This window comes from Grampus griseus (genome assembly GCF_964374135.1).
Source record: "Grampus griseus genome assembly, chromosome: 11".
Classification (NCBI taxonomy): domain Eukaryota; kingdom Metazoa; phylum Chordata; class Mammalia; order Artiodactyla; family Delphinidae; genus Grampus; species Grampus griseus.
Window position 1 is genome coordinate 9186717 of NC_139005.1, and position 25296 is coordinate 9212012.

At 43.8% G+C, this 25296-nt stretch overlaps 1 protein-coding gene across 1 annotated transcript; it reads right to left on the reverse strand.

Moving 5' to 3' along the window:
• Window positions 1-6659: 6659 nt before the first annotated feature.
• MANSC1 (MANSC domain containing 1) lies at window positions 6660-23606 on the reverse strand. The gene is made up of 4 exons (XM_082665848.1): window positions 23472-23606; window positions 18749-19069; window positions 15654-15794; window positions 6660-7991 (listed from the first exon to the last, which is right to left on the reverse strand). The coding sequence occupies exons 2-4, from the start codon at window positions 18969-18971 to the stop codon at window positions 7120-7122; spliced, it is 1236 nt and encodes a 411-aa protein (XP_082521974.1). The 5' UTR covers window positions 18972-19069; window positions 23472-23606; the 3' UTR covers window positions 6660-7119.
• Between the last annotated feature and the right edge of the window lie 1690 nt (window positions 23607-25296).

Here is a 25296-nt window from a genome sequence, read left to right on the forward strand (position 1 = left end):
CATGCATAAAGGGACTTCCCTGGTGGTCCAGTGGTTAAGACTCCATGCTTCCACTGCAGGGGGCAGGGGTTCGATCTCTGGTCGGGGAACTGAGATCCCACATGCTGCGAGGTGCGGCCAAAAATAATAAATAAACAAACAAACAAACAAACATGCATAAAAGGTCTGCACATGTGTGTGATCAGGTATGTGTTGTGATGTCTGGTAAGGGTTTTCTTTTTCCTCTGAGGATGGGAGTGAGCTTTCAGTGATGTGAGAACAGGCCAAGTCTCTGAGGAGACAGGCAGCTTATCAGAGGCTGCCCATTCTGTGTTTCTCCCCATGTCTCACTGGAGCCAAGGCTCCGAAGGCAGAGGGGAGGCTGGAGGGGAACGCAGGTCTCAGGGCCTGAGGGGCTGAGGGTGGTGTTGGAAAGAGAGGGGAGAGGAAGAACCGGAGGGATGACACGCAGCACGTGCTGCACCCACACGAGGGCCCACCACTCCTAGCTTTTGTAATTCTTGCCTGGCTCGTTCGGGCTTCCTTTCATCCCATGAAACAAAGGCCCCAAACCTTAGAGTTTAGAAGTCTAGAAAATGTTCCAACTAACATGTTTACTGATAACGTATTCAATGCAGGGCCAGCAGGAGTTGTCACAGACACAAAGCAAGGATGGAGAGGCAGAGCTCGAGGCTGGGCCAGACCTTCCGTGCTCTGAGCTGTATCTTTCATATCCTTCCTGCACTGTAATTAGGACTAGTTGAGAAAAAAATTAGGCATGAGTGCCAGCCACACGTGGCAAACAATAAATGATGCTAGGGCTTCCCTGGTGGCGCAGTGGTTGAGAGTCCGCCTGCCGATGCAGGGGACATGGGTTTGTGCCCCGGTCTGGGAAGATCCCACATGCCGCGGAGCGGCTGGGCCCGTGAGCCATGGCCGCTGAGCCTGCACGTCCGGAGCCTGTGCTCCGCAATGGGAGAGGCCACAACAGTGAGAGGCCCGCGTACCGTAAAAAAATAATAATAATAATAAAATAAATGATGTTAGCAGATAAAAAGAAGTATAAGATGGAGTGAGGATCTTCCAGGCACTTTCAATATTTCTGGGAAGACAAATTGTCCATATGAAAAGGTGGACACAAATATAATGTTACAGAGTAATGCTGTTGGCCCTTGATGAAGACAGTATTTGCATATAGTCATTGAAACAGAATTTAGCCTTTAATCAGTCCTATGTGTCCTCATTTTCAAATATTTAAATGTAAATGTATGTCTCTCATGGAGAACAGATGAAAAACAAATGTTTACTAAAGATATTATAAATTACGTAATATACAATGAGATTGAAACTCGAAATTAAACACCTCCCACACCATGTCTGGGTGTGTATGTTATTAGATGCATTATTTCCATAGAGACACAGCCCTGCTCACAGTAGGATGGCTTGGTGGAAAGAATATTGAATCAGAAGATTTCAGTTTTGACTCTTTTGCTAACCAACATCATAATTTGGGGACAGATAACTTAGATTCTGGGCCTTATTTTGGCAATAAAAGTGCTCTAAAAGTTGCCTTAACGTTAACCAAAAATGCAGTCACTATGGAAAACAGTATGGAGGTTGCTTAAAAAGCTAAAAATAGAGCTGCCATACGATCCAACAATCCCACCCCTGGGCATATATCTGTAGAAGACTATAATTCAAAAATATACATGCACCCTTACGTTCAGAGCAGCATTAATCACAATAGCCACGACATGGAAGCATCCTAAATGTCCATCAACAGATGAATGGATAAAGAAGATGTGGTACATGTACATATACTACTCAGCCGTAAAAAAGAATGAAATGATGCCATTTGCAGCAACATGGATGGACCTGGAGATTACCATACTAAGTGAAGTAAGTCAGAGAGAGAAAGACAAATACCGTATGATATCGCTTATATGTGAAATCTAAAATAGGACACAAATGAACTTATCTATGAGACAGAAAGACTCATAGACACAGAACAGACTCGTGGTTTCCACAACATTGTAAATCAACTATACTTGAATAAAATAATTTAAAAAAATTAACCGAAAATGTAAGAGCACCAACAAAAACCCGTTCTGTCAGCCCATCTTCCCATAGGCTAAGTAAACTGTACTACTTTAACTCTAAGAAGAGAAATAAAAAAAATCAAATTGCTTATCTACTGATTCCTCAGCACATGGTCTTCATTAAAATAAGAGTATACACTTCATCATTGTGCACCTGGATTATATTCCATTTTCCTAAAAAAATGTATATAAGTGGGGTCTTGCCTGGATTTTCTCTTCATGATATAGAAGCTGTTACATATCCAGCTGATCACATTACTGCCTGTTGCTGAAAGGCATGAACTTCAACAAACAGGTTTTAAAATTCACTCATGATCATTTATCGAGTGTACTATGGCCAGGCACACACTGAGTATGGGAGAATCAGAGGAGCATTGCTCTCAAACACAGCGGTGTAATATATAAACTGACACATGCAAAGAGACCATGGAAATGTCCTGCTGATGGTATAAATCAAGAGCCGTGCCAGAAGTCCAGGAGGAAGAATACCTCTCCTGGGAGACCCTGGGAAGACTGCAGTGGAGGTGATGTTTGAGCTGAGTCTTGAAAGATGAGTGGAAGTTTGCCAGGTGAAGGAGGGCAATTTACAAGCAGATGGAATAGGATGGCTCATGAAAGTGCCTGGCACGTTTGAGAAAAAGTGCAAAGGAGTGTTTAGCTGCAGCCCAGGTTTTGTGGGAGGGAAGGAAGCTGGGAGGACAGTTAGGTCAGGGCTAGAACACGGGAACCTTGTTAGCCTACACTCGGGGTGATCACCCCTGCAGGTAATGGGGGGCACAGAGGTGTACTGCATGAGGTATTGTGTGTGTTGTGCTTTTAAGGGGAGTGGAGGTCATACGGAACTTGGGAGTAGAGTAAGCAGAAACGGGTTAGGGAGACCAAAAGGGAGGTGGCAGTGGGAAGGGTTAACTTTGAGAAGCAGGGACTTCCCTGGTTGGTCCAGTGGTAAAGAATCCGCCTTTCAATACAGGGGATGCGGGTTTGATCCCTGGTCAGGGAACTAAGATCCCACACGCCACAGGCTAACTAAACCTGCATGCCACAACTACTGAGCTCATGAGCCTCAACTAGAGAGCCCGCGTGCCGCAAACTACAGAGCCTACAGGCCCTGGAGCCCACGCATCACAACTAGAGAGAGAAAACCCGCACGCCACAACTAGAGATAAGCCCATGCACCACAATGAAGAGCCCGCATGCCTCAACAAAGAGCCTGCGCGCCACAAGACCCGACGTAGCCAAAAAATAATAATAATAAATAAAACTTTGAGAAGCATTATTGAAAGAGAATAGATAACACGTGGTGAACCCTGGCTGTGGAGGTGGAAGGAGAGGGTAAAGCAGAGTATGACTTTGAAGTTGCTCAGTACGGGGGAGACTGGGTGGCTGGTGACACTATTAATCCAGGTGCAAGAACATGATGGGCTCTCTACTCGGGTGCGCCCCAACTAAAGGATGACCATTCACTTTGGCACAGGTGGCCAGTGACCGAACAAGAAGCCTGGATGACAGCAGCTGAGGAGCCTGCCCCAGGATCTCTTCATTTCCATGCCTCTGGCTCATGGTATCCATCATTCAGTTCAATACCATTTGAAAGCTGTTATCTAGAAGATACATGATCTACTGAAAACCTCTTTTTTGGGTTACTTCTTATCTGTCCTTTTATAAGAGTGTAAGTGTGGGAAGTCTGGAGCCAGATCATTCAGGCAAGTGACCTCCAGCAAGTCAGTTAAACCTTTCTGTGCCTCAGTTTTCTCATCTGCGAAATAAGGATAAAAATTCTTCATGAGGTTGTTACAGGAATGAAAGGAGTTAGTCTATGTAAAAGGGTGCCTGGCACACAGTGTAAGTACCTTGTGAGTGTTTGCTAGCATTATTAATAAGTGATGGAATACTTGACTAAAAGTGGTACAAATTATTAGAGATTTATTATCAAAGAACAAGATTGGAAGTGGGCAGTTCCAGGTTGGTGCGAGGACCAGACTCTTCCCATATCCCGTTCTGCCATCTTCGGTTTGTTAGTGATTTCTCCCCTCATGGTGGCAGAAAGGCTGCAGTAGTCCCAGTATCCCAAATATCACGTGACCGGCATTTCAGGCAGGAAATAAGTCTTTCTTCCTTGTGTAGCCTTCACTTATCAAGGAGGAGAATCTTTCCTAGAAGCCCCAGTTGGTTTCCTTTCAGCTAGAACTGGGTCACAGGCCCATCCCTCACTGCAAGAGGAGCTGGGAAAGAATCTCGCACTTCCAATCTAGAAACACATGAAGCAAAAGTGGAGCTGGGCCGGCTGTTGCATGGAGAATCTGCAGGGTCCATCACAGTCTGGGAGCCAAAGATTTCAAGACTGCCTCACTCAGGCCAGGGATAATTGAGAAACAAGGACATCGCACTATTCTTCCAGCGTGAATGAGCCACAGACGTCATCCTTCGGGGGTCACTAGCTTTTTTAGGGATAGCTTTTAACTCAGGTGAGTAACTTGTTGGTGAAATACAGAGAGAGGATACTTTTGAGCCCAGGCACCTTCCTAGTCTTCTCACCTGTTCTAGGCTGTCACCTTCCCTTCCCACAAACCAAAGGAGGAAGTTCATAATTCAGTTCACCTTGTCTAGAAGGTTGGCTAGGCCAGTCACACTTAAAGGTACTTAAAAGGAGGTGGATGCAGGCTTCACCCTCTTTTACTGCCCCACGCAGCATCTCACCCATGGTGATGGGGTAATAAGCAGAGAGCTGTGTGAGAAGAGCTACTCTTTCCCCTTGAGAAGGACGCCGCAAATCAGCAGTTCCCCTACAATTTACATCCCCACAGTCATGGCCAGAGTTTGGGCCCATAGCATCTCTCATCTGGGCTCCCAGTCAAATTTGTCCGTCGCAAGAAAGACTGCAGACGGCAAGGTGGATGGAGAGCTCCAGAAGAACACCTTTATAAACGTCCACAGAAAGCCCTATTTCCAATATCCAATTCTGTTAACAAAGGGAGGAGAAATTTTAAAATTCCAAGGTACTTAGTTACTAATCTGATTCTGGCCTACATGTGGATATTCAATAAATACTTGTTAAATTAAACTGAGTCAAGGTTTTATTTATTCAACCTACTTAAAGCTTATGTAAACCCCTTGGAGATTTGTGTCAAGCTGTTAAGTTGGAAAACATATGAAAAGTAGTATTTTCAATAGACCAGCTTTCCTCTTAATGAGCTTTATGAGCTTAGGGTAAACCAGGGGGGAGGGGGAGTGGTTCCAGGCGAGGGGACGGGAAGGAGGAGGAAAGGAGCAAAGCCTGTTTCTGTCTCCTCTACATTTGCCTTCGTTGCTCTACTTATTAACCAGTTACTGCCCTCTAGCGTTCCCTGTATAAATTCTCACCTGAATCCCATTTTTGTCTTTAAAAACCCTGATGACACCAGGGACCAAACCTCTTGATTTGCAAATAAGCAAATTGAAGTCCAGAGAGATGAGATGTCGAACTGACCCAGGCGGTCTCCTGGATTCCCAGTTACCCCACTGTAACTTGTCCGGCAAACCCCCGTTACTCAAAACATTTCTCGGACACTGTAATAACTAATCAATAAAAATTACAGCATGCTAATCACTTAATAATACAGGCAGACCTCGGAGATATTGCGGGTTCGGTTCCAGACCACTGCAGTAAAGTGAATACGACAAGAAAGCGAGTCTCACGAATATTTTTGTTTCCCAGTACATATAAAAGTCATGTTTACTCTGTACTGTAGTATTAAGTGCAATAGCATTGCCTAAACAAAGTATATACCTTCATTTTAAAATATTGCTAAAAAAGGCTAACCATCATCTGCGCCTTCAGCAATTCCTAGTGGTAACATCAAAGACCACTGATTACAGATCCCCGGAACAAAGAGAATAATGAAAAAGTTTGAAATACTGCAAGAATTACCAAAATGTGACACAGAGACATGAAGTGAGAAAATGCTGTAGAAAAATGGCGCCGATAGACCTGCTTGAGGCAGGGCTGCCACAAACCTTCAGTCTGTGAAAAATGCAGTATCTGTGAAGCATGATAAGGTGAAGCACAATAAAATGAGGTGCGCCTGTAATTTTAAGTGCTATCTATTATTCCCATGTTATTCCAAACAAAGCCAAAATTGACTATTGGTCAAGTTTAGATAAGGACTTATAAATAATACTGTTACATTCTAAATTTACTTAAGTTTGGAAAATGCCTATATTACTTTTTTTTTTTTTGAAAAAATAGTTAACTAGAGCAGACCCAAAGTAGATGTGGCCATTTATCAGAACTTATCATGATCTCCATGCAGGCTAATATTCTGCTAGAATTCTCCCAAAGGAACCTCTTTTGCTCATTGATGGGATAAGGGGGGTTTGTCATTTTAACTTAGAACACATATTTTCATCGTTTAATCATTTTGCTGGTGGGAATAAATTTAAAGTTATCCAGCTGGACGTGTCACTTGCAAAGAACATTAACTGAGTACCAAGAGATTTATTCAGATAGTTAATTGGAAGGAAATACATCTGGAATAAGTTTTATTGGAATTCATATAAAAAAGGAAAGTAAATCCATTAGAATTAATACCATAAACAGTCGACTTTATCTGGAACCAGAAATATTAATGAATTGGAGCCTAGGAGTCCTAACCCTTTTTCCTTGTAAAAAGCCAGCCGTTTTCCAATTGATGTAGCAATTATTCTTTATTGCTTTAGGTAGAGCTTTGTTTTCAGCTAATATTTTAGAGACAGATCCTTCGAATCACCCAGTTTGTTTCTTTCCCCCGCTTCTTTTCGCAGAACAAGCAAAGAGAGCGGCAGGAGGCATCTCTGCCTGTCTTCAAAATACTTGAAAAATCCTGCGAAGGTGAGCAAATCAGCAGAACCTCGCTGCACAGGGGCTATTAGTAACTACATGAATAAAGAGACATCTAGGGACCTCCCTGGCATCCCAGTGGTTAAGGCTCCCCACTTCCACTGTAGGGGGCACGGGTTTGATCCCTGGTCCTGGTCGGGGAACTAAGATCCCACATCCCACAGCCAAAAAAAAAAGATGTCCTCCTTAGATGTCAACATAGATGCCATTGATCAAATAATCAAGCCTCGAGTAACGTTTCCTGTGGAGGGATTCTAAGAGCGTTCTGCCCAAGAGACCCAGGCCTATGGCGAGGAACAGGACCCCAAAGAGCACGGTCCCGACCAGGAGCCACTGTTCAAATGCGAGGCCCGGCTGCCTTTCTGGAGCACCGCTCAGGGAGGGCCCACCAGAGCTGGCCTTCCCATCTTCCTGGGAAGCTGTTGTATTTGTAGTGGGAGAATTCACATTTGACAAAGGAAACGTAGCAGGGTCCCGGGCAGCCTCTGTGTTCCAGGTCAAGCTGGAAACGTCTCTAAAGGGCACCGTGTCTGGTGGGCCTTTCGAGTGTGTCGATGCCCTAAAGATGGAAGTCGGAACCTCAGTTGTGGTCGTGTTAGTGACCGCGGCTACAGGTGGGGCAGAGGTGGCCCCCTGAGGCTGAGGAGTCACAGAAGGTATCTCTGCAGCGTTGGCGGCAGGGAGAGATGCAGGCTTTGGAGTGGCCAGGACAGCGGGCAGAGCGGCAACTGCCACTGTACTGGGGAACACTGTCACATATTCAGGCAGCAGATGAGCTACTGTTTGTTCTGAGGAAGATGGTGACTTCTGAGACTGGTCATTTTCTTTATAAACAGTCCACTGTGGACTTGCCAGGTCAATCTTGAGTAGTTTCTCCGAGTGATCTGAGGATCCAAACTTCTGAGAAAATGAATCTCTCCATAAGACCGTGGGCTCTGAATCACCTGTGGGAGGAGGGGGCGTGGGAGTGATGGTGTGTGAAGACCTGCTGCGGAACAGAGACTCTTCCTGGGCTACCTCCTGGCTTGGCAAATCAGTTCCCGCCAGAGATGGAAAATCTGAAGACGGAAAGAAAATTTAAAAAAGACTTCCATATTTCCATGCGAAGGGAGGTTAACAAGTACAAACGTTATCAGCTTGTTCAGTAAGACCTCAAACTGTTGATTCTTGACATTTCATGGTGCAAAATGGAAAAATACGAATTGCTAAATCAGATCCTGATGACCCTGCCTCTCCCCCAGATGCTGTGGTTTATTTCTAGAGTGTTGGCCCAGAGGAGAAGAGAAATGTGCGGAGGAGCATCGGGCAAATGAAGGAAGAGGTGGGAGGGGAACAGCAGAGATGCTAAGAGGAGCTCAGCATGTGCAGCAAGAGGTTTAGGAAGATACGGACCCTTCAGGGGCCAAGGCCAGGAAAGGCAGCTGGGCTGGGATGATGTGGCAGGAAGAGGACTGGCAGAGAAAATGCTGGTGTGAGGCACAAGCTGTGTCAGCTGGGACTGCAGTGACAACTGGGAAGCAAGCAATCCCTAGGGGAGATATCACGGTGGGGCGGGGTAGTCCACAGGACAATGAGGAGAGGAGACAAAATCCCAGTGACTTGCCTTCCACAAGGAGGAGGAGGAGGAAGCTGGAGGGTCCCTGAAGCCAAGGCGGCAGCACAAAGCTGATGACGTTTTTCAATGAAAAAAATAGGTTTCATGGACTTCCCTGGTGGTCCAGCAGTTAAGACTGCGTGCTCCCAATGCAGGGGGCCCAGGGAACTAGATCCTGCATGCCGCAACTAAGAGCCTGCATTTTTATATTTTTAATAGTTATTTATTTGGTTGCATCAGGCCTTCGTTGTGGCACGCGGGATCTTCCTTGAGGCATGTGGAATCTTTCGTTGTGGCACACAGGCTTCTTTCTAGCTGCGGCGCATGGGCTCGAGAGTGCATGGGCTCAGTAGCTGTGGCACGCGGGCTCGGTAGTTGTGGCACGTGGGCTCTAGAGCCCCCGCAGCACGTGGGATCTTAGTTCCCTGACCGAGGATCGAACCCGCATCCCCTGCATTGGAAGGTGGATTCTTTTTTATTTATTTATTTTATTGCGGTACGCGGACCTCTCACTGTCGTGGCCTCTCCCGTTGCGGAGCACAGGCTCCGGATGCGCAGGCTCAGCGGCCATGGCTCACGGGCCCAGCTGCTCCGCGGCATGTGGGATCCTCCCGGACCGGGGCATGAACTTGTGTCCCCCGCATCGGCAGGAGGACTCTCAACCACTGAGCCACCAGGGAAGCCCATGGAAGGTGGATTCTTAACCACTGGACCACCAGGGAAGTCCCAATAAATAAATATTAAACAAAAAAACAACCAGCTTTCAGCATTGTACTCAGGGGAGGAAGGCGATCTGAGAGATTTTCTTTTGACCCTTGAAGGTTAAAATTTTAGAGCCAACATCTTGGGTTCTGAGGACCATGGACCAGTATTTGAAATCATTATGGCCACGTGGCTAGCATAAAGAGCAGAAAATCACAGAGTCCCAACTCCTGCTGAGGAGGAACCAGCCTCAGATCCTCCTCCTGTGTGAGAAAGTTTAGAGTTTTGCTCTTTGTCACACATGCCGTTTATCACAGCTCGAACTGAAAAGGCTGGTTACAGCAATCCGGGACAGAGAAAGACCACTTGAATTGCTCTGTATCACTCTGCTACTTGGCTAATCATTTCACTTAAATTAGAACGGCAGAAACACAAGGAAGGAAGCAACGGTGATTCTCCCCTCTTCTCTTTTCCGTCTTCTATTTCAACTCCCCTCAATACCAGTTTCTAAACCAGACCTCACTCTCCACTCTGCTAACAAATAGATCCAGAGGCAACTTCAGATTTGTGACATCTTTGACTGCTCTCTAAGCTTCACAGTACTCAGAGGTCCTTTAGAACTGTCACTTAGTAATCCGTCTAGGACAGGGGTCAGCAAAGGATGGCCACTTATCTTCATATGGCTTGCGAGCTAAGAATGGTTTCTACATTCTTAAATGATTGAAAAAAATCAAGAAGGATAATATTTTGTAACACGTGAAAATTATATGAAATTCACATTTCAGTGTCCATAAATAAAGTTTAATTGGCATACAAGCCTGCCCATTTGTTTACATATTGTCTATGGCTGCTTCTACTACAAGGACAGAAGTGAGGAGGTCCGACAGATTGCATGTGGCCCACTAAGTCTAACAGACTTGCCTGAAAAGCCTAAAATACTTATTATTTGGCCCTCGACAGAAAAAGTTTGTGGATACCTGCTCTAGGACACTCTAAAATAGAATTTGGATGCCTGAAATTCCTCCAACAATGCTGAAGAAAAGAGTTTCTGCTGCAGGTGATATCACATTCACAGGCATAGTGTCACCACGAGATAAACAGCACCTGTATTTTTAGGTCGTGTCAGATATTTTTAAAAAGAGCAGGACTCATCATATTTCACTTTAAAGTTTAAAAAGAAGGCTAAATAAATGCTCTGTGATATGTGTGAACTCGAAACTTAAAATAAGGCCATTGACAAGAATGACCAAAACAGCTGTTTTCTTTCTCAAGAATACAAGGTCATAAATAAAGCAAAGCTAGGGCTATTCCCATTTCTTGATAAGATTCATCCATTGGCAAAGATCCTACAACCACACAGGGATTCTCCACACCTGCTCCATTCACCTCACCCACTGATGTTTGCCTTTGGGGTGTGGTGTTTTCTCTCAGTCACGTAGCCATGAGCTACAGAAGGAGCTGGGAAATGTGTCCTCAACTGCTTTTTTGACTTTCATTGTCAAGTGACTTCACTAGATAAAAAAAGTTAGGGGCTGACTATTAACTTGGCAACAAGCTGAGCAAATAGACTTTCAATTTATTCTATTTCTGAATTCCCCTATTCTAGTCCTTGGAGGAATGACAGACCACCAAGCTCCAAAAACAAACAAACATTAAATAATGCCAAGCGGCAATGGTTTTACAGGATGAAGAGAGCACACTGTTATCTTTCAAACTTTCAGTCTGTAAATATTCGTCAGTTACAGGAACTAGAGTTCATCTGAAAACAAACCACCAAACTTATATCTACTGAATTTCACTCTGACCAGGAGGTAGATATTTATTTTTATGGGGCAATCTCAGTCCATCAACACGGGCAGATTCATAAATAGAATTACAAACACAATTTGTAAACATCTGTAGATACAGACAGCCTGCTGCACACAAGTCCGGGGTTGGTGCCACTTTGCCCCTAGATAGCCACCGGCTCTGGGCTGATGGTGCCCCCTGGTGGCTGACACAGGAATTGTTCGATTCTAATTCCACTTCATTCACCCTTCACGCTTGCCCTTAAAAGGTTTAGGCACAAGCCAAGTTCACTTTTCTCCCACTTCCACTGGAGAAAATGGAATCTTTACCACATACTCCCTCTTTATACATGCATTATAAAATCAGTAACATGACAGAAGTATTATGAAAGTTATAAAACAAATTCAACGATAATTTCTATCATGTCCCAGCAACTATTAACATTTATGCATACCTTAAAATTAAATTTTTTTCATGTAATTTAAAAACTGGGTGTTTTTCACCTGAAATTTAGGTGACATTTTATTTCTACATCTCAAACTTATTTTTTAACATCTGCATTGTATTCCCTCAGGGGGATCCATTATACTTTATACCCAACCATTCCCTAGCATTTGGACATTTAAGCTGTAGAAACTTTTAAACTAATTTCCTTTAAACTAATTCAAAAAGTGCTGTTTTCACTTTTTAAGCTAATTACGTGATAAACAGTTTCACAACAACAGCTTTTTCTTTGGTATAGATTTTTATGGAAGTCGAATGACTAGATTCAATTACCTATAATTTCTTTAATATTCTGCTTTAATTGTGAAATAGCTGATAGACATAGGGAATACACACTGACAGTGGAAGAAAGGACACAATGAAGAAGAGGCAGTGAGAAGGGATCAGAAAGGCAGATGTGATGGTCCAACTTCCACCTGATGGGAGCTCTTGAAGGAGAAAAATAAACATTCCAATTAGTGTCTCGAGCCCTGACCTCACTGGAAACTCAGGCTGCTGGATACCATCCCTGGGTGTCCAACAGGCTCTGCCACGTTCCAGGTGATGAAATAAAAAGAGGACAGGCTTCCCTGGTGGTGCAGTGGTTGAGAGTCCGCCTGCCGATGCAGGGGACAGGGGTTCGTGCCCCGGTCGGGGAAGATCCCACATGCCGTGGAGCGGCTGGGCCCGTGAGCCACGGCCGCTGAGTCTGCGCGTCTGGAGCCTGTGCTCCGCAATGGGAGAGGCCACAACAGTGAGAGGCCCGCGTACCGCAAAAAAAAAAAAAAAAAAAAAAAAGAGGACAAGCAAGAAGCCATATCCGCACAACACTGTAGGTCCCGGTGTTTTTAGCCAAGATTATATATAGACGTAAAGGAGGCGAACAGTCAGGGGCAACCGCCCTGGCCAGTGTGAAGCCCAGAAGGGGCAGGGAGACAAGATACTTTCCACCCAAGGTAAGATCCTGGCTGCTCTGAGGGGCCTAATTTGTTCTGTGCCGTAGTCTTTCTAAAAAAATTATTCTTTTTAACAACTGTGGTAAAATATACTACATACAATGTACCACTTTAACCCGTTTTTAAGAGTATAGTTCCGTGGCATTGAGTTTGTGCAACCCTCACCATCAACCACCTCCAGAATTTTTCATCAGGCAAAAGTGAAACTTTGTACCTTATCTGCCAATCTGTTTAGACTTGAGCTTCTACCACTATGTAGGAAGAATTTACACAAGCAATCTGTGCTTTACGCTGTTTAAGGGAATGTTTGACACATCAGGTTTTCCTGCTTCATGAACGAAACTCAGACACAGCCTCACTCAGGGGACAAAGCAGAGTCAGTGTCCGGATGCCCTGGGCAGCATCCTTCCCCAGAGAACCCTGACTGCACTCTCCCTCCCAACCGCAATTCCACTTCCCCGGCTCAGTAGACGGCACCGCCACCCATCCAGACGCTCGAGCCCAGGACTAGGACTCCGTTTCACTCTTCGCTCTTCCTCATTCCCCACATCCACACCACCAGCAAGCCCTGTCAATGCTATCGCTGAAATGGCTCGTGTGTTTACTTCCCTCCATCTCTTCCACCGTCTCCCTGGTCCCCAAGGCCATGGCCTTTCACTCGGATCTCGTCCCAGCCTCCTACCCAGTTTTCCCACATGCCCTCTTGCTGCTGCGCCATTGTCCATTCCCAATAGAGCGGTCACAGTGAGCTTTGAGAAATCACCTTTAAAACAGCTCGTTATACATGCCTGCTGAAAACCTTCCAATGGCTTTCCATCATGCACCGAAAATAAAAACTCCCTACCCTACAGAGCTTGACGGGATGGCCCCACCTTCCTTCCTTCTTGCATATCACTCCTTCCATGGTTCACTATGAGTCAGCTGCTGAGACTGGAGCGTTTGAACAAACACTCCCAAACCATTCTGCCTTAGGATATTAGAATAGGCTGTTTCCTCTGCCTGGAAGGTCTTTCTACAATCTTCTCACATCCGGCTCCTCCGTTTTCAGATCTCAGCTTAGGGGTTACATCTTCACAGACGCTTCCCCTGATCGCCTAATCCAGCCGGTCTACTCAGTGACTATCTTTTTTTTTTTTTTTTGGCTCTGCTGTATGGCATGCAGGATCTTAGCTCCCCGAACAGGGATGGAATCTGCATGCCCTGCAATGGAAGCGAGGAGTCTTAACCACTGGACCGCTAGGGAAGTCCCTCTGTGATTATCTATTATGTTGTCTTAGCTCAATTATCTGCATAGCTCTTATGACTATTTTTTAAATGGGAATTTTATGTTTTAATTTTCTCTGCTTTGAAAATATATTCTTATATAAAGGCCATGTTTCATTTTATTATGATCACTGTTATTTTTTTATTTAAATTTTTTTATTGAAGTATAGTTGATTTACAATGCTGTGTTAATTTCTGCTGTACGGCAAAGTGATTCAGTTTATATACATACTTTCTTTTGTTAAGGGTAACCAACCACCTTTTTTTAAAAATAAATTTATTTAATTAATTAATTTATTTTTGGCTATGTTGGGTCTTTGTTGCTGCCCGCGGGCTTTCTCTAATTGCGGCGAGGGGAGGCTACTCTTCACTGTGGTGCGCAGGCTTCTCATTGGGGTGGCTTCTTGCTGCGGAGCACGGGCTCTAGGCGCACAGGCTTCAGTAGCTGTGGCACGTGGGCTCCAGTAGTTGTGGCTCACGGGATCTAGAGCGCAGACTCAGTAGTTGTGGCACACGGGCTTAGTTGCTCCGCGGCATGTGGGATCTTCCCGGACCAGGGCTCGTATCTGTGTCCCCTGCATTGGCAGGCAGATTCTTAACCACTGTGCCACCAGGAAGCCCTTTCATAGGATACTGAATTTAGTTCCCTGTGCTATACACTAGGACCTTGTTGTTTATCCATTCTATATATAAAAGCTTACATCTGCTAACCCCAGCTTCCCACATTCCATTCCTCCTCAACCCCCTACCCCTGGGCAACCACAAGTCTGTTCTCTGTGTCTGTTCTCTATGTCCATGGTGACTATTTTTCTTGATTATTTATTTATTAAGGTTATTGTCTCTCTCTCCTAAAATATTAGTTCCATAAATGAGAACCTTGTTTTTCATGTTTAGTGTCGTATCTTTCTATCCTTAAGGCGTAAAAAGTGCTTGGCACATAGAAGATGCTAAATAAAATTTGTTTCTTATTGAATAAATGCAGGGAATATTATTAATACCTAAGGGTGTAAGGACAAAAACTTTATAAAACTGAAATAAAAGTAAACTTCATACTTGAAAGCATTTCATCCTGAAAAATTAACAAGCCAAAATCTCACCAAGGCATATCCAAATAATTATATTATTTTTACTTGTTTATTTTCTGTATTCTGAGCAAATATGTCATTTCCAAATGTGGAGACTCTGTTTCCAATGCCTTGCACAGAATTTGGCATGTAGCTTTTTCTCAAAAACTTCTTTTTTTTTGCGGTACGCGGGCCTCTCACCATTGTGGCCTCTCCCGTTGCGGAGCACACGCTCCAGATGCGCAGGCTCAGCGGCCATGGCTCACGGGCCCAGCCGCTCTGCAGCATGTGGGATCTTCCCGGACCGGGGCACGAACCCCTGTCCCCTGCATCGGCAGGCGGACTCCCAACCACTGCACCACCAGGGAAGCCCCTCAAAAACTTCTTAAATGAGCTTCCTTCCAGGTCTGGATAATAAAATCCAGTGAGTTTGATTTCAGAGAATGTGATTACAAAATAATTGGAACCTAATGTACCGGAATTTTATATACTGTATTTACATCGTCTTAACCCTTTCAAAATAGTCACCCCTGGAGACCTGGAGACTTATTCCAGTGTTGCTAACACGGTTCTAAAGACATGTTTCAAAATGTTTACATGAAAGATCTGTGTGCCTTTTACCTTAAGAAGGTAAAAACAAAAACAAAACAAAATACTATCATTCATAGGTATTAAATACTTTAACTGGAAAAAAGAAAGATGTTTGGTTGAATCAACTGAATTTTAAATCATGAGATTTTTTCTGATGTGCCTGTATATTTGTGATCCCTTTTGGCAGTTCTTCTTAAACTCTTGCAGAAAACCTTTCTACATGAATCATATCCTTAAATCATTCCAATCACAGAAGACAAAGAACAATGTTTTTATTACCTCTGATTATCCTGTAACTCATAAGTCCCTTTGCTGGTTTCAGGGGACAGGCTTCCTCACTGGGACAGAAGAACAGGTAGCAGTTGGGTAGTTTAGCTGTTTTTCGAGTGTCAAAGATCATCAAGTTACATGCTTTGTCCCCTGCAATGAAAGGTTTCATAAGCATTATTCTGAAATAGGATCTTCCAGAGAATACGGCAAGCAGGAACACATTTATTCTAGTGGCCAACACAAAAACCTTTGTTCATTGCCTGCTGGCCGCTGAGTCATTTCCTTTTCCTTAGTTTAGGCACTGCAAGCAATTTTTAAAGACCCTGGGTTTAAAAATCAGAATGAAGGTAATTTTGGCGAAACGTTTTTAATAGTACATGTCATTCTTTAGAGAGAAGCCTTCCGTTTGCTAAAATATTTATCAAAACATACATAGAAATACTGAGTCTACAACTCACTACTGAGTCCGACCTTAGGAAATGGATCTAACCCTAATGACTGGAGGTACGTCTCGCATCCTGAAGGCATCTTAGATGCCTACGAAGCCATCAGTCTGGTTTTCTTGGTGTGGGGCGAGGGGAGGGTGGTGGGCAGGGAGGGTCAGTAAATTCAGCCTTATACATACCATGCCTCCTTCCACAATGGAGCTGCACAGCATACGGAATGCAAAGTCTATTTTTTACTTTTATCAGTACCATTCTTCTTTGGGTTCTTCAAATTTCTGCTCTTATCATTTTTGTTTGTCTCCCAATCAGGCAGCGGTCAGGGATCACCCTTGACTCTCCCAGTGGGAAATAAGACTGAGTTCGTTTCTGCAGGGGTTTTATCCTATCATGTCTCCATTAGCCAGGTAACAAGAAAGGTACTCTGGTTACTTTGGCTTTTCCTATCACCCACGATGTGATAATTCTACAAACCATTTTGGGGGGCACTTAGGTAAAGGGGAGGGTCCATAGGGTCCAAGTTGTACACAAAATTTTGTGTCCTTTGTATTTGTGGGTATTTTTCTAGAGTCTGTGGCTGTAGGCAAATTATCAAAGTGCTTTTTTGGAACCCTAAACAGTCAAAAACCAACACTCAGTAAAAGAGGGAAAAGCGTGAGATCCGTTAACTGAGACCCACAAGTATCTCTGCTTACAGTAAAGCAGTAACAGTACTTTTGCTTGTAGAATAAAGCCGCAAACCCTCATTTCTTACTAAACACCTATCACGGAACTGAAGAGAAATGCAAGGTTTCCTATGTTGCCAGGATATGCCCACATGGCACTCAGTCCTATTTGCAGGTGATGTTTCTATTCCACATATATGTTGATATCAACATTTAAAGAAAAACTAGAAATTTAAATGAGATCTCTATGACTTCCATAAATTACTTCTCTATGAAGAGTGTCCAAAAGCACACAGCTCAATTTGAGAAGATCATTGAAGTATTTGTTTCCTCATGACAGCAAACACCTGGTGTCATTTCTACCCAAAGTCTCTAGTTCTCTGATTCTCTAACACCAACAGGGTGTCTTACAATTCAATTCGATTCTAATACTAACCGCCTGGAGTGAGTGTCAGACCCCACCGGTCTAGGGCTCAGTCCCAACAGACTGTCCCCACTCAGAGGCCAGCCACAGTATCAGGTCCCCAGGTCACTCACACATACGGCAAACTTGGCTATCACCCCCCCCACCCCAGGTTCCATAACTTGCTACAACGACTCGCAGAACTCAGGAAAATGCAATACTTACCGTTATAGTTTATTACAAAGGATACAAATGAACAGCCCGATGAAGAGGTACATAGGGCGAGGTCTGGAAGGGTCCCAAGTGCAAGAGCCTCCGTCCCTGTGGAGTTGGGGTGCCTCCTGGCACGTGAATGTGTTTACCAACTTGGAAGCTCCCTGAACCCATTGTTTAGGGGCTTTCATGGCAGTTTTATTACGTAGACATAATTGATTAAGTCATTGGCCACTGGCGACTGAATTCAATCTCCACCCCCTTTCCCCCTACCTGGAGGTGGGTGGAGGAGACTGAAAGTTCCAAGCTTCTAAGCAAAGCTTGGTCTTTCTGGCAACTAGCAGCCATCCTGGCGCGATTCAGGGTCCCACCAAGAGTCACCTCGTGAGCATAAGCTCAGGTATGATTGAATGGGGCTCATTATGAATAACAGAAGACGCTCCTATGCTCAGAAAATTCCCAGGGTTTTAGGACCTCTGTGCCAGGGAATGTGTATTTATCTTATTACGCCACAATCGTTATAGAATGAAATGGAAATAAAGATCTAAGAGAAAACATGTGATTTAGTCAGCTGATAAATCAAGTAAGGATCACGAGTCCAGTGCTCACTAGTTCTTCTAGGGTCCTTGATGACAAGGTCTTTTCCATCTTATTCACTGTTTTATCTCCAGCACGTACCAAGGCATTAGGTGCTCAATAAACTTATGTGGGTTTTTTTGTTTGCTTATTAGATATATACTTCTGTTTTCAGGTCATAGGTTTGGAGCCTGAAATATGCAAGGGCATGGTTCAAACCTGCGGGGCTCAGTTTCCTTCTGTGTCATAGAATGGGTCATTCTAAACCCCTTCCCATGCCTCTTAGATTCCTAGAAGCTGCAATTAGTGGCCAGTGGCTTCCTGACTCACCTGTGCCACCAGCTCCAGGGAAGGGAGATAAAACAGAAATTTTGTGCTTCTACTTAAAACTCAAATGCTGATTCTCCTATGGGATGACTTTAGAATTTTATTTTTTGTCTCAACTCCCTTTCTGTTTAAACGTTCTTTCTAATATCACACTGTATTCCAATATTCCATGATGATGGAAGCCAAGCATTTAAATAGGACTTCTGTTTTCAATATCCCAGATGCCTGTTAGAACACACCACCAGTGGTTTTCAACCCTTTTTCTACCCACATATCTGAGTGATATATATACACTCATCAGTAACTTTGGCTCAGCTTAGGGGAGGGGAGAGCACACCATGGAACATTCCCTAGTAATGCTGCCACCCACTTTTCTACCCCATTGAGAATCACCAGTACAAACCATTCAGTCTCATCAACCAGCTACTTACATCACAAAACACATGGAATAAGAGTTGCCAGGGCATTACTACTTACCTGATATGTTTTTTGTTGAGCAGCAAGAATTAATGCAGTCTTCTTGAGTTAATGTGTGTATGGGCTCATTGCCTCTGATTCCCTTGGAAAGGGATGACTGGATGTCAATGACCATATCTTCTAGACTCTTGATGGGACAGTTCTGACTGGTGGACAGCCTTAGCATCAGGAAACAAATTATTACACGAGTGTGAGTCAAGCTCCATCCCTCCCGGAAGAACATTTTAAATTTCAGGTTAGTCTTGGTCTCCAAAGGTCGGATAACTCTCCCTCTGCCCTGAGTTTGCTTCAAGAAGATTGGACAGATGACGGAATTTCTCTCTAGCACAAAAATAGACAATCATCAATGAGTTTTGTTTCTTTGAACAAACCTAGAGAAGATACATTTCATTTCCTTCAAGTCAATATAAACAACTCACAATTCATAGAAGGACAGGAATAAACAAGTATTTTTTATCTGTTTCACTTTGAATAGATTTGAGATAACCTTTCATTAAAAACTTGGCAGAAAGCTAGGAAGCACACACACATACACTCTCCCATCAATGCTTAAAATCTGACAAGTATCTATGAAAGAAGAGGTCGTCTGCTTTTCAGTTTTAGAATCTTTCCTCTTCTTGCCTCTCCTAAGCAGGAGAGGAAAGGACACAAAATCTGTGGTCATTGGTCATTGATGAAGCAGTGATCATCGCTTTGGACGTATTTTCTTTCTCAGTAATAACAATTAGCATTTTTAAATGACCTACTGAGTGGTAGGCAATGCGCTAAGAAAATTACATACATTGTCCTTCTAGGAATGAGCCCATCAACAGGGGGAATATTCTGGCTCAGCTGAAGGAAACTGTAGGGGCAAGTGTTCTTTCTGACATCCCTAAAAACACAAAAGTCATAATACATATAATGCCAACTCCATTGGTGAGCTGGTTCTTCCAGAAAAAAAATGTGAAACTGGCAAGGCTATACCAGAAAATATCCTCATTTCCAGAATACAAATTGTTCACTAAATGATAGCCTAGCTCAGAATTACCGCTTCTTTAATTTTTTTTTTGGTTATGAACCCTTTGGTACTCTGGTGATGCTTAGGCTATCTTCTGACATGTTTTAAAATATATAAAAGACATGTTGTTAAATGTATAAAATGAAATATATAGGATTACAAAGGAATATAGTTATATTGAAATATAATTACTGAAAAGTTTTTTAAATGTGCCTGTAAGACTCTGATGAAAGATATCAAAGAAGATCTAAATAAATGGAGAGATATTCCGTGTTCCTCAATAGGACTACTCAATATTGCTAAGATGTCAGTTCTTCCCAACTTGATCTACAGATTCAATGCAATTCCGATCAAGATCTCAGCAAGTTATTTTATAGACCTCAACAAACCAATTTTTTTTTTTTTTTTTTTTTTTTGCGGTACGCGGGCCTCTCACTGCTGTGGCCTCTCCCGCCGCGGAGCACAGGCTCTGGACGCGCAGGCTCAGCAGCCACGGCTCACGGGCGCAGCCGCCCCGCGGCACGTGGGATCCTCCCGGACCGGGGCACGAACCCGCGCCCCCTGTATCGGCAGGCAGACTCTCAACCACTGCACCACCAGGGAAGCCCTCAACAAAACAATTTTAAAGTTTACATGGAAATACAAAAAGGCCCCGAAGAGTCAACACAATACTGAAGAAGAACAAAGGTGGAGGACTGACACTACCTGACTTCAATACTTACCAGAAATCACTGCTAATCAAGACAATAGTACTGACAAAAGAACAGACAAATAGATCAATGGAACAGAATAAGGAGCCCAGAAATAGACCCACACAAATACAGCCAACTTATCTTTGACAAAGGAGCAATGGCAATTCAATGGAGAAAGGATATTCTTCTCAAAAATGGTGCTGGACAACTGGACGACCATATGCAAAAAAAATCTAGACACTGACCTTACATCTTTCACAAAAATTAAGTCATAATGGATCATAGACCTAAATGTAAAATGCACAACTATAAAACTCCTATGTAACATAGAATAAAGTCTCTGTGACCTTAGGTGAGTTTCTAGATAACACCACCAAAAGCACAATCCATGAAAGAAAAAATTCATAGGTTGGATTCCATTAAAATTAAAAACTTCTGCTCTGTGCAAGACACTGTTAAGAGAATGAAAAACCAAGCCACAGACTGGGAGAAGGTATTTGCAAAACACATATCTGATAAATAACTGGTAGCTAAAATATACAAAGAACTCTTAAAACTTACCAAAAAGAAAACAAACAATCCAATTTAAAGTGAGCAAAAGACCTGAACAGACACCTCACCAAAGAAGCATATGAAAAGAAGCATATGAAAAAAGCATATGAAAAGACCTGAACAGACACCTCACCAAAGAAGCATATGACATATGAAAATTGTCATTAGGAAATTGCAAATTAAAACAACAATGAGATGCCACTACACACCTATCAGAATGGCTAAAATCCAAAACACTGACAATACTAAATCCTGACAAAAACCTGCATACAAATATTTATAGCACTTTATTCATAATTGCCAAAAAACTGGAAGCAACTAAGATGTCCCTCAATAGGTGAAGGGATAAACAAACTGATATATCCACACAATAGAATATTTTTCAGCAGTAAAAAGAAATGAGCTATCAAGCCACAGAAAGAGTAACCTTAATTGCATATCGCTAAGTGAAAGAAGCCGGTGTGAAAGGTATGATTCCAACTCTAGGACATTCTGGAAAAGGCAAACCCACATCGACAGTAAAACGTCAGAGGTTGTCTGGAGGAAAGGGAAGGGCTGAATAGGTGGAGCACAGGGGATTTTTAGGACAGTGAAGCTATTCTATATGATGCTGTAATGATGTATATGCCATTACATTTGTCAAAACCTATAGAGCTGTAGACATAAGAGTGCATCCTAATATAAATAGGTAGACTTTGGTCAGTAAAAAAAAAAAAAAATCAAAACAGTTTTTTAGAAAAACAGTATATGGTAATACAGCACAAGTCTATACCTTCCTTGCTAACTGTTATGTCCAACTTTCTAAAACAGTAAAATGAAAATAACATTTATGGTTCTCTATGCTAAGCACTTTACATATATTATGTCATTTAATCCTTACAAGAATCCTATAAGCTAGATCCCATTACCTCCATTTTCAGTTAAAATAAGAACAACCGTATGATAAATAACAGATGGTAGGTCTAATCATTGCCATAATTTTGAAGTAGTGTTGAATGTAATGATTTTGATATATATACAGTAAGTAACATGACATGGAAATATCTATGATTTCTACCGGTGGCAAAGCAGAGCTACCCTACCACTAATACTGCTGCGGCTTTTGCCTACATGCCTCTTAAAGGAAATACTACACTACATGTAGAGGTTAGTAAAATAAACTTTTCCACCCAAGTTCACAGACTTTCTGAATACTGTCCATGGACTCCCCAGGTTAAGAATCCTGGCACAAGTTACTTTTTATGCTGCCACACTTTACAAGTCACTGGAGAAAACAAATCAGGAACAAAAAAAGAAAAACCAGGCCAACACTTCACTTTGAATGGATTCTAAGAATCTCTCCTCAACCTGCTGCAAAGAAACCTGAACTGTGCCAGGGGATGTAGGGGAGGAGCTGTGCTTTCAGTACCAGCATCTTTATTGCTCCTGGATCACAAGCAATACTAAAGAGCTTATCTCATTAAGGATACCAAACAATTATTAGGTAAATTAGTTCTTCTAATACATTATTATTTAGGCCTTAAAGGTCCAAAGATGAATAGATTTTTAAAACGTGGCAAATACATAAAATGGAATATTATTCAGCTACAAAAAGGAATGAAATTCTCATACATGCTACAATCTTGAAATCATTATGCTAAGTGAAATAAACTGGATACAAGAGAACAAATATCGTATGATTGCACTTATATCAAGTATCTACAATAGGCAAATTCACAGAGACAAAAAGTAGAATTGAAGTTACTAGAGGTTGGTGGAGGAGGGAATGGGGAGTTACTGTTTAATGGGTACAGAGTTTTCCTATCTGGGATGCCAAAAATGTCCTGAAAATGGACAGTAGTGATGGTTACCCAATAATGTGAACGCACTTAATGACACTAAATTGTACACTTAAAATGATCAAAATAATACATTTTGTTACAGTATGTCTATTTTACCACAATAAAGAGATCAAAACAAGCTTACAATTAAAAAAAGAAGGTTCAAAGTGAAGTTGAATCCTGTTGAAATAGAGTGGGAAAAGGATACAGGTGGGAAGGAGACGATGCACCTGTGCTTTCATGCCTGCTGACTAGTTACCGGATCGTACCGGCAATCAATCAAATATTGGAAATCATTTTTCTCACAGCATAATCTAACTTAATTTATCGAGGTGTTTATAACTGTGTATAAACACACTCTACAGAGTATTAGACAATTAGCGGGTTCGATAAATACAGGATACAAATCATACCAAAAAAATGGGAAATCTGCCCTTTGAGGAAAGGTACGTGGCTCACTAAACCATTCTTCTAACCCTGCTGCTGGCTTGCCTAAAGACCCTCTCCGGGATACGGGGGCCACCAGCATCCGGCTCAGCCAGTTCTCCGAGCTCCCGGAGGGGCGGAGGACGCTCGCCCCGGGAAAGGGCGGCGGGCGTCGCTGCCCCCGCAGGTGGCGATACTGCCCGCAGGGGCTGGAGGGGAGGATGGAGAGCCTTTACCTGGAGACCGGAGGACCGGGCCCTGCTGCCCTCCCGGTGCAGGGCAGCCCAGCGCGCTCGGGGAAGCAGCGGCGGATCCGCGAGGGGCTCGGTGAGGACGCCCAGCAGGCTCCGCAGCTCCCGCCCAGCCCCGGGTTTGCGATTCACGAGTTCCTGCTTCCGTTGCGGCGGCCGAAAGTTTGCCAGAGGTGGAAGGGCACGTTCCCGCCCTGCAACGCGGAGCTGCTTCCCGGCAACCTGGAGCAGGCCCCCTGGGCACCGGGGAGAGCCGGGAGCCCCTCCTCGGGTCCCCAGGCTCCCCACTCACCCACCCCCGGCCCGCATAGCCGCTGTGCGCGCTGCCAGGGCGGGGGCGCCACCCTCGTGGGTGCCGGAGGGTCTGCAGCTGCGCCTTCTCGCTTCCTGGAGACCAGAGAACAGGCAAATACCCACGATGAAAGTCAAACAGTACACAAATGTACACTGTACAGGCATACCTCCGTTTGCACTTAGCAGAGACTGCTTTTTTGTGTGTTTTTTCCAACAAATTTAAGGTTTGTGGCAATCCTGCCTGGAGCAAGTCTATTGGTACTGATTTCGAAGAGGCAGCAGTGAGTGGTGGCATGAAGCGAGATCTTAATTCCCTGCCCAGGAATTGAACCTGGGCAGCCTGGATGAAAACCAGGAATCCCAGCCACCACACCCCCTGGCTCTTGCCCCAGTGAAAAATGCATTTCTCATGGAGACAAAAACTGTAAAAACAGGTACAAAGCTTATTATTGGGGACACAGCACAACAAGTGGGAGAGCAGACAGAAACATTTGTTTAGTTGAGGTAGAAGCAAGGCAGAGATGCACACCCGGAGAGAAAGGATGGAGGCGCCCTCCCTAGTGCGGAGGAGCACGAGAAAGAGGCTGTTAGGTCATTTATACAGGGCAGTTCTTCCAGGTCTTTGTTTACCTTTGGCCAATTATCTGGTTTCTTTTTCCGCCTGCCCTGCCCTAAGACCCTCCCCAACACGCATGCGCAACTTTTTCCAAGCTAGATTACAGCCCAGAGGCCTGTGGGACGGCCTTAGCATCACATATTATGGGGTGGCGCCCCCTCCTTTTTGACCCCCAAGAAGCCTTTCTGTGCATGTGCAATGTTTCCCTTGCCCCAAGGATGGGAGATGTATGACCTCTTGATCTTTTTTTTTTTTTTTTTTTTGCTGTATTTGGGCCTCTCACTGTTGTGGCCTCTCCCGTTGCGCAGCACAAGCTCCGGAAGCGCAGGCTCAGCGGCCGTGGCTCACGGGCCCAGCCGCTCCGCGGCACGTGGGATCTTCCCGGACCAGGGCACGAACCCATGTCCCCTGCATCGGCAGGCGGACTCTCAACCACTGCACCACCAGGGAAGCCCCGACCTCTTGATCTTTTAACAGGGTTTAGTCCCACTCTGTCACTGCCATAAAAATGTCCAATGTCTGGTTATTTACTCTATTTCTGTTGCTGGTTTTTACATCGAGGTGCAGATCTCGAAATATAGACAGGAGTCCGGTTCATAAATATGCAGTCCTGGAGCCCATTTCTCTCTTGCTTCAGGAAATGTAAACAGGGGGTTGGTAATGAATGTCCAGCCTGGAGCCCATCTCCTTCTCACCCCAGGAAGTGTGAACAGGATGCCAGATGTAAATGTCTAGCCTAGAGCCCATCTATCTCCTACCTCGGTGCCATGTCTCCAACAGCATTTGCTCGTTTTTTCATTATTATTATATTTATTATGATGGTGATTTGTGATCAATGATCTTTGATGTTATTACTATGACTTGCTAAAGGTTAGGATGATAGCTAGCATTTTTTAGCAA